The sequence below is a fragment of the Phycodurus eques genome, chromosome 22 (genome assembly GCF_024500275.1).
Source record: "Phycodurus eques isolate BA_2022a chromosome 22, UOR_Pequ_1.1, whole genome shotgun sequence".
Taxonomy (NCBI): domain Eukaryota; kingdom Metazoa; phylum Chordata; class Actinopteri; order Syngnathiformes; family Syngnathidae; genus Phycodurus; species Phycodurus eques.
The window spans coordinates 2,087,572-2,097,821 of NC_084546.1; the positions used below are offsets into that span (position 1 = coordinate 2,087,572).

Below are 10,250 nucleotides of genomic sequence, written 5' to 3' on the forward strand. Positions count from 1 at the left end.
TCTAAGCGTTTCCTGTGTTATGGCGAGACATCAAACTTCGCTGCCCTGCTCCCCCACATGCACTGAGCCAAATTATACTCGGTGTTGTTGTTCACAAGGTTCCATTTTGGTAGCAATGGGACTAAATCTGCAAGTAGCCTGTCTTTGAAGAACCCTGAGAAATAAGCAAAATGGCGGACTCTCTGCGTCTTCTCTGGCGTGGCTTCTTGAGACTCTCTCGTGCATCTATTTCTCATGTTGCTACGTGAAACTGGCTTCAGGGGAGGAATTTTCCCCCAAGATCACCTTTGACGAAACCCTGGAAATGACCAAAATGACCCCGAAATGGATCACTTCAAAGCAAAGCAAGGGAAAGCCCTCAAAATGGAAGCATTTCAAAAGGAGTAATAAGTATTTGAGAGCCTCTCATGTTGCTAAATGTGGTGACAGAAATGTGTTTCCCTTCCTCGGACGTGAGTCCTTATTTAGTCTGAGCTTTATTTTTTGCCGTTCATGGGAGTGGGAGTGAGCTCACCTTTGGCGAGCCACAAGATGTCTGCTTGCACCCAGATCAGAAGACATATTCCACGTGTTCCCTTTCAAAGGGAAAAAGATGCATCGAGCTAGCCAGAATACATATCTTTTATTTGTCTGCCAGAGAAAATACTGTTATACAGAAGAAGAGCAAGAAGAAACACGAAAAATAAAATTCTCTCATAACGTCACTGGTAGACGGAGCGTGAAAGGCGAAAAGTAAAACGAAAAGGAAATTAGCATTTGCGCCAATTATCTGCCAACCACAGATGTTTAACAATTTACATTTGCGTGTAAAGCAAGTGGTCATCAATGTAAGCGGGTCTTTTTACGACATCTCGCTCGGCGCGAGACCAGAAGTGTGGCGTAGTTCCTGCACTGACCTGCGAGAGGCAGCAAGGTGCCACGGAGCAAAATACAAAGAAGAAGTGAAGAAGCTAGGCTAGCTGTTAGCTTATCTGGTAAACGCATTTCGGTGACGATATTCTATTTGAATGTTTCTTTTCGAACTGAAATACATTCAGTCTACCGCGATATTCAAATTGATTTAGAGCGAGGATTTTTTTTTTTTTTTTAATGTCAGGAAAATCATCATACTTGTCAATTTAACCGACTGACTGACTTGTCATCGTTTTGGCCGTTCTTTAGCTTATTGAAATAATGTATTTGCTTAACTATACATCTGTGGTTTTCAAGAACCTACCATGCTATTTTTTGCTTTTCTTAAAAACTAAATGAAAAAGTCAGGCGGCGCTCTTTGTCCAAAGTTGGCTAAGAAAAGCGTCGAGGTCTCAAAGGTGCTAAAATGCGCAAAATGATCACAAAAAGATGCAAAGCTTTTGTAGATGTGACAAAGGCGGCGTGGGAAGGCAGCTTGTTTGGCAGCTCGGCTTTTTTTTTTTTTTTTTTTTTTTTTTCCATCCTGTGTGAGCCGGAAAAACACACATACACACACACTTACACGCTACACACGCACTTCCGGGGTTCACGCCATCAGACGAGTACACAAACATGCATGCGGAACGCCACAACGTCACGCACGTGGAATGTTTTCGTATTCCCGAGTGTGACTCGGATATAAACGTCCGACGGACTATTTTTACTGGGAGGAAATGGAAAATCCAGTCGCACACCGAGCGTGACGTTGCATGATCTTGAACAGCAACAAAAAGGATCACTTCTCCATGGGACTGGACAATAATCATAACAAGTGCAACTAATCTAGATGCAATTTTTGCAGATAATCCAATAGTAACCTTGAATGAACTCATCTTTTTGATTGTGGAATGGTTTGAATTGGTTGAAATTTTAAGAAAGACTGTAAATTTGGCAAACATCTCCGTTGATTTGGGAATTTTATCAGGGAATTTTGAATTTGTGAAGGAAATGAACATTTGGGAATGTGAAAAATTGTTCCTAGGATTCCTGAATGTGTTGAATAATTTGAATCGGTTTGAGAAATATGAAAGGACGCGGTTGGTAAGTGTGCGACTGGCTAAAGGAGCTCACGTGGACACCCGTTAGCATGTCGATGCTAACAAACCGCTAATTGCTTTTTAAAATGATTTTGTCTTTGTGTGACAAGGAGGTAGCGGGAGGACAAAACACTTGATCTGACTTTTCGCGAGCGCAGCCGCTTCCTGCCTGAATGCGTCGTGGCGGTCGTTAGCTTGGCATAGCCCACTGCTAGTTAGCTCGCCTTTGTCAAAAACGTAGACTCATTGGCAGTGTGTTTTTTGGTCTAATGCTAAGCTAACAATTGCTCATTCATATTTCGCTTTGCATCAAACATTCAGGCGAGGAAAAAAGTCAATCAGAAAACATGAATTTATCGCTTTAACAAGTGATTTGTGTACCTTTTGTAATTAAAAATTGATTAATTGATTGAAGCCCAATCACAAAATTTCCATTTTTTTGCTCAACGGCCTCAATTCAGTCAATTAAAAAAAATAAAGCTCCATTTAACACACACGGGCTCATCCAACGAGGGTAATTTTTCAGCGGCTAATGCTCGTCCGGCGACGTGCAACACTCGAGGTCCGACAGCCCGGGCGGTCCCATTCCGCCGCGACGACGACGATGACGCGAGCACAACCGCAGGGGGCGCTCACACCTTCTTTGCGCTGCCGAGTTTGTCGTCACTCAAGAAGGGAAGCTCCTCGACGACGCCCCCTAGCTTCAAGACCCGGCGGTTCAAGTCCAGACAGCACTGCGGAAGGCAAGTATGATCATATTACTTCGTCGTTTTATGTTTATTTGTACTTTTTGGACTATTGTCTGCTTACTCTGAGTCGGAGCAGAGTGTGCAGGCCGAGGCTCATCTCGCTCAACTCGTCCTCTTAGAGGGAAAAGATGCGCACGGGTTTTGAAGCTCTTCAACAAAGTATACGTTTTAAAGTTGTTGTCATTGGTACCTTGGACCAAAGCAGAGCACTGGATCGTCCTGGAGCCCAGCTGAAGCTTGAGACCGCTCACCGAGCCGCTTCCGTCCCGGCCGGTTGCCGAGAGGCTGAGGGAACACGAGAACAACTTCATCTTCGTCACAAAGTCCAAACTGGACCGCAGATCCGACAACAGGTAAGAAACCACATTTGAAAACATTTATGGAAATATTCCACAGTTCAACCTAACGTCATTTCATTTTGCGTTTTTTTTTTTTTTGTAAATGATATTCCATTCAAATAATCTGTCCTTATTAAATGATCTTATGTAAAAAAAAAATAATAATAATAATAACTAACTTTGTTATCCACAAAAAATACAAAATATGATCAATATATATAAATTTACTTAAATAAAAATATGACATTATATTGTATCACTCAAATATTACTCTATATCATTTAAACAAATAATCAAGTAAAACTAATACACATTTATAAATTGACTGTATTAAACAAAAACATTAAAATATTATATCATGATAACATGATATCATACCACTAACTTATGTATTGTAATTAAGTAATAATAGTAGTATGCATTATCATGAATACAAAAAAAACTACTGTTAATGTAAATACATTTACTATATTAATTTAACATCAAAATATAATCAATACATTTTTCATTTAAATATTGTCATTGTATATTTTATGAGTTGAATAATATTTGGGATAAAAGTGCAGATCCAGGAAATTGCGGCACAATAATTATGAGAATCATTTCACATTAGCGCGTCGCTGTCTTCATTTGTTGCGCCGTCGGCAAACTCGTAGTGTGCACTGCCGCCACATACAGGCCTGGAGTGGAACAGCATCAACCACACAACATGTTTATTTTTTATTTTTTGGAAATGATGGTCAGTCTTTTTCTTGGTGCTTCTACCACTCACATTCTTATGTTTTAATGCATCTCACTGTAATATAAAGCTGTATGTTTAAATGTTGCTCCTAAAGCTACACGAGTACACTAATTGGCTGGATTAAAAAGGCAGATAATAAGCGAGTGCGTCGGGGTTCTTACCCGAGCCTTTGGCAGCAGGAGGGCGAGATGCGGTTGTGCGCACTGCTGGTGTTTAAAGAAACCTTCACGTCACTCTCACAGCACTGCAGACGGGACACACACAATGAAGCATTTTTGTTGTCAAAACACAAAATTGATGCCACATTTTGTGCTGACTTGTTGTAAAACTTTGACACTGATAAGCAATTAGTGGTTAATCATCTATAATGAATGGAGTTAAACATGAAAGCATGATGCTGCGCCATCAAATATTAACCAGGCCTGTCAAGTCAGGGGTCACCAGCGCAGTACTTTGAATTCTTATGATTATTATAGCAGCTAAATCACCTTCAACATAGTCGGAAACTCAATAAAAATTTGAATTTAAGTTTTGAAGGGTCCTGGATGCAAGCCCACCAAAAGCAACTCCCTATCCCCCCCAAAAAGTACAGTTAGTTGTCCATTTTGGTTCCAAGCTGGGGTTGTTGTATTTTCTGTCTGATAAATCAGTAGCTGGTCTACTTCAGCTCCTCGGCTTATTTTCCCCTTGGACAAAAAGGCGAGCAAATTTTTTTCCTATTGTGTTGCTGTACTCAAGCTGAGCCTAGTTCTTTTTGTCCACAGAGCCAGTGCAGCTTATCAGCGACACCACAAAGGCTCACCTTTTTTTTTTTTTGTCTCCGTGCTAAAATCTCTCTCTCTTTTCTCGCCAGGAAGTTTAAAAATAGATGCTGGATGAGTAACCGTGCAACCACAGCATTTAGCAATGGTGCACGTGAGCAAAGTGCAAAGGCAAATGCTGCTGCAGAAAAGCTCCACAAATATTTCACTTGGTTGACTTATTAAATATATCAATAACGTGTGGTTGGGTTGTTGTTGTTTGGGCCCATACACTAACCCTGGAAATTGTGAAAATTTCAGTTTCGCTTCAGAGCAGGAAATTTGGCAGGCATGTCTTTCATGAGTCAACCCACAAAAAGTCTGAAGAAGCCATGGCTGCCAAGACACGGGACGTCTGCCATTTAAAGGGCATGTAGGTCATTTCCTAGGGTCTGCCATTGATGGACTGTTCATAGCGATTGCTACCAAATTTGAACCTTGACAGATGGATGACACTAAATTGTGAGATTTGTAAAAAAAAAAAAAAAAAAAAAAAATGTGATCAGTGCCGTGTTTTGATTGGCAGACAAAGGTTTTGGCTACCTTGCAGTGAACGAGCAGAGTCGTGAGGCGTGTCGTCTCCGAGGCCGCCGCCGCGTCGCCGCTATCGTCGTCGTCCGACTGGAGACTCTTCTCGCTCTCCTCGGCCGAGGAGTCGTCGGCGCTCTCGTCCTCGCCGTCCGCCGGCTCGTCCTCCTCGTCCTCGCCGGCAGTGCCGGCCAGCGGGGAGCGGACGTGGGCGGCGGGGTCTCGGGCCTCGCCCCGCAGCCGCGTGATGTTGCCCTCCAGGAAGCGGCGCTGCACGATGCTGTGGGGTTGCTATGGAAATAAGAGTGTATCAGTGTGCTGATGTGTGTCACAGATGTAATCGAGTCCTCTCATGTCTGGCCATGTCTCTGATTGCCTTTCAGCGCCCATCTGTGAAGCAGCTCAGCTCCACGCCGTCGTTGCACCAGGGAGTCGTTTTTGGCAGCCGTGTGACGGTAAGATGAAGAAGAGAGTGCATTGTCTGCTTGGCTGAGCACCAAAAAGCCAAAAGACTCCCTCCTTCACTTCATTTTAAACCCTTTACTCTCCATATTTGAGGCCATTGTTTTTCATCTGCTGCCTACACACTGCTATGAAATTAATACCTCCCATTTTTCACTACTGTCCCTCATACCTAATAAAGTGGCGACACTATGGTCCGCCTGCTCGCCGCTTGCTTCCTAACGTGATTTGTGGTCGGGTTGCAGACCCCCGGAGCACAAACAGACGACAATGGAGCGCCAAATTGAATTATGTTCATAAATTGAATTTATGCCATTCGTCTGTTTTCCTGCACAGAGGAAAACACCTCAAAAGAAAATGTGATCAGTGGCTGGCTGCTATTTACCTTTGGGTGAGTGAATAGCTGCTTATTAGCTGTTAACCAATTGTTAGTAATTACTGCACTCTTGACTGGTTAGCGATTAGCTTTTGACGAGGGGCTAGCCGCTTGCAGACACTTAGCTGTTGATCAGTCATTAACTAGCACTCTACTTAGCTTTTGACTTCTTTTACTCTGTAGCTAGGTGTTGACTAGCGAGCGCTTCGCTTTTGACACACAACTTAGCTGTTGACCTGTAGTTACAATTTCTTAGCTATTGCTGTACTTAGTGGTTGACAATTTGTAGCCTGTAGCTAGCTGTCACTTGTAAAGTGAAAACTTGAAAAGTGCCAGCATTTTCATTTTAGCAACTGAATAGCTACAAGCTGTTATTTAGCTGTTGACCAGACGTTAGCTATTACTGTACTCAGCTTTTGACTAGTTTTCTAGCCTGTTACTATCTGTTGGCTAGTTAGCATTTAGCTTTTGACAAGTAGCCATTAGTTATTTAGCTGTTTACCCTTCTTAGCTGAGGCTGGTTGTTCGCCTGAAGCTAGCCGAAGCTAGCCGAATATTTTTAGCCGCCCGTCTCCCCGCACAAAACAGTCTCACTCCCACGTATACATTGATGCTGCACAGCTAATTGTCCCTCGGCTAATAATACAAATGATGCAGGCTGCATTTAAGCCGTCTAGATTTTTTAGCTGTAAGGCTTCCTGTGAGTGTGCTTGACTTTGAAGTGCTGCTCTGCTCTGCTGCTGCCTGCTGGGAAAGCTCACATTTGGAGGTGAATATAAAACACCTGCTGTAGGATTAAGTCAACTCTGCACCATCTGCCCGCGTGCGGAACATCTTCTGGACACCACGTTCCCTTCAATTTACGCTGGGCAGCGGGCGAGCAACAACATGCGTGGGGGTTACAGCTTGTCCTGTATGGCTTGTTGCTTGGTAGAATTTGTGGGACACGTTAAACACATCCATTTATCTGTACATTTTCTATAGCGCTCATCCTTGTTAATATGGCGAATGAGCTGGAGTCTCTCCCAGCTGACTTTTGGCAAAAATTGTCAAAGGTGCCATTTTTTTTACACAAAATGGTGGCGTGTGTTGTTGTGTGTCACGGGACTTAGACGTTGACTTCCCAAACACGCTATTCCCACACGTCTGGGCTTTTTACGTACATTTAACGCGCATACTATTACATAATGAAGCGGCCCCCTCGGGTAGCACGTGTCGTCTGTGACCCGGTCTCAAGACGGCGTTTCCCTCGCTTTAGAGTGCGGACTCCCCCCCCCCCCCCCCCCAAGTTCGCTGATGCTAGCCGCTCAGCACCTCGGGCGAAAGAGCACAAAAACAAACGTTGCGTAACCAACGCTGCTGAATTACACATCGGAGCGGAAAGGTCAGCGGTGAATTGTTGATGCCCATCTCATGTTATTGTTATTGTAGGTTGGCTTTTAGCTGCCAATTGGGACAGGATTATTGATGTATTCGTATACAGTGCATACGGAAATATTGACAGCGCTTCAAGGAAGTGACCCTTCTGTTTAGCTCCGCCTCTTTAGATACCCTACTCCCGTACGTTATTTTGCTACTATTCACACAGAAGTAAAGTATATGTGCTAAAAGGATGAAAGAAATAGACATGATAGATGCGTTCTGAGACTCGCAGAACTCCTGATGAGTCATCAGTATGCTTCCGGAACCTTCTTTCTTGTCATTTAACGAGTTTTTCAAATGTATTCAGCAGCTAAACAGCGACCCAGGCTCTCGTCTAATGGAGGACAATTTTGACTCCCGCCGGCTCAAGTCGTCAACGCCACGCTTGACAGATTGCATTTTTTACCCCTCAGCGCCGAGACGAGCGTCATTCCAGATAATTGGTTTTATCACGAGAGGCGTCCCGGGTGCCTTATGTAGCGGCTGGGGCACAGGCGGCTAATGGATGACTCGCGTGTTAAGCTCTTCAAAGCTAATCGAGTTTTTAGCAATTCAAAGCTAGAGTCATGGTATTTCAGATTTCCTTTCCTGGAGACTTCTCTTTCCTACATGTGCGCCCCACGCAGGAAAAAATAACCCCAGCAATTCCGTGCGCGGTTAGCTAGCAAGGATTACCAAAATATATAATGCCAATACGCTGCACTATTCAATTTTTATGACATTTCCACACAAAGGGTTGCAAAGTGATGAGAGCTAAATTGGAGTTCTTGGAGCTAAGGGAGGCCGACGTTAGCTTCCAACATTGGATTCTGAAGTTAGCTTCCAATGTTAGCCTCAACATTACCTCTAACATCAGCTTCCAACATTACATAAAGATAATCGGGCTGTTTTTGTCTCGATTTATCCCTTTATCCCAAGCGCCAGACTATTTTATGTCTTATAATATTATCCTATAAGATTATCCTTTGGTGTGAGGGGTGGTAGGAGCCTCTTTGTCTCGTTAATAGGGTCCGAAACGGTTCAGGCCGACAATCTCAAGTATTAAATGTGTTCAATATTTACGACCAAAAATCTTAATGTGTATGGCGAAATCCGACTACTCCTGAGTCATGACCACGTGAATCATGACGTGACACAGAATGTAGCCAGTCAAGAAGGGACCTGACTGAGGAACATCGAAATGGCCATAAATAACAACTAACGTCCTACCCGATGTTGTTTTTGTATAATTTGGTTCACCAGACGGCAAGTCTGTAGTATTTTCCAAAGCAATTCTGTATTGACGACGTCACCATTCTACAACACTCCCGCCTTCGGCAACACTTGGGAAACTCTTTCTTTTTCGTTTTTGTTAGATCACATTTGATCATGCGCGATTTCTGTCGTGGAGGACTTGTTTCTAGATCGTGGTGGAACAGAATCTTTATGTGTGTGGTGTTCTGTGTTGAGACGACCGGAACAAACCACACCATATCACCAAAACTGTTAAATCTTCATGTGTGGGGTCTGGAGCAGATAAACAATCTTTGAAGATGTTCAAAGTCCTTATGTGTGTACCAGGCCTACCGTTAGCGCTAATGAAGGCCGAGGTTATCGCCAGATGTTAGCGCCAACATTAGCTGCCTTCGTGACGTTCCCACCCTTTGTCCAGCCTACAAAGATCCTGGCCTGCCTGTCAGAACCTCGACTGTCATCTTTCATCACCTGCCCTTTGCGATCAGCTGGTGGCCGTACTCAACGTTTTAATTACCACCATGAGTTATTGTTAAGCGTCCTTCGGTCCCTTGAAAGGCGCTATATAAATCTTAAGATAATATTAGTGACGCTAGTGTTTTTTTTATTTGAATAAACGAGAAGTAGGAGAAAATAAGTGAGCTCTCCCATGCTGACCGCTACTTGCTGATTGCTTTGATAATCATGGAGAAGCAACGGTGACATGGACACTAGTTCATGATTGATGTCCTCCAGGGTGCGCGTACTCACCAGGTCTTTGGACGTGCCCAGTCTCTTGAGACCGTCCAGGGGCAGCAGGTCAGCCGAGTCCTTGTGCGTGAACTGAGTGGCCTGCTTGAGACGGCGCTGCTGGTGCAGGATGGCTTCATCCCGGATGGCCAGCTCGCTCTTCTTGGCCTCACTCATGGTCTTCAAAACTGGAATCCCCCCTGCCCCCCCGCCAAAAAATAAAGAAAAAATACCAGAGAGAAGTAGGAATGTTGCCCTTCAAAGAGAACAGTGTATATTTTTAGTGTTACTCCGAGATGATGGTCTGGTTTGGATGAGCATCCTCCTGCGCGTTTTCGCTTCTTTGCCTCCTTCCGAGTGGATTCTCCTCCCTCCCTCGCTTTCTCTCCGCCCTCGACCCTCCTCCTCTTGTCAGACGGCGAGGAAGAGCGAGCGTTTGCTCACTTGGATCTCGCGTCGCGGTGGATGCTTGCAAATTAGCCTCAGTGGTCCCGCTGTGAAGGCGACGTGCGACCTCGCACGGCCTGAGCCGATCAATCGTACAGCAACGATTGATTCAAACGTGTCACACGGATTCTCTTCCGCACCAGTAAACACTGAATTAAATGTCTGCGTTAAGGTTAAGATGCATTTTTAGATAATGACTAAAGTCTGGTGTGGATTTTTAACATGTATTCTTGAGTCCTTGTGAAGGTGGAGTTAGGTTGGATTCTGGGTGGTGTTTGTCGCTCTCTGTTGGCCACCTTCAAACACTACATGCATTTCTCATCCGCTTTTCAGTACTTGCGTCAGATTTTTTTATTTTTAAATCAGTTCACCCCTGTACCTGTTTTTTTTTTTTTTGACTGGCGGAGATGGTCATCCATAGATTGTGAACTTGCAT

The 10,250-nt window shown here is 44.0% G+C and overlaps 1 protein-coding gene across 1 annotated transcript; it reads right to left on the minus strand.

Moving 5' to 3' along the window:
* Window positions 1-603: 603 nt before the first annotated feature.
* On the minus strand, window positions 604-9,971 carry nrip2 (nuclear receptor interacting protein 2). Its single transcript, XM_061667208.1, has 6 exons — window positions 9,389-9,971; window positions 5,161-5,436; window positions 3,979-4,061; window positions 2,928-3,022; window positions 2,799-2,851; window positions 604-2,722 (listed from the first exon to the last, which is right to left on the minus strand). The coding sequence occupies exons 1-6, from the start codon at window positions 9,542-9,544 to the stop codon at window positions 2,621-2,623; spliced, it is 765 nt and encodes a 254-aa protein (XP_061523192.1). The 5' UTR covers window positions 9,545-9,971; the 3' UTR covers window positions 604-2,620.
* Between the last annotated feature and the right edge of the window lie 279 nt (window positions 9,972-10,250).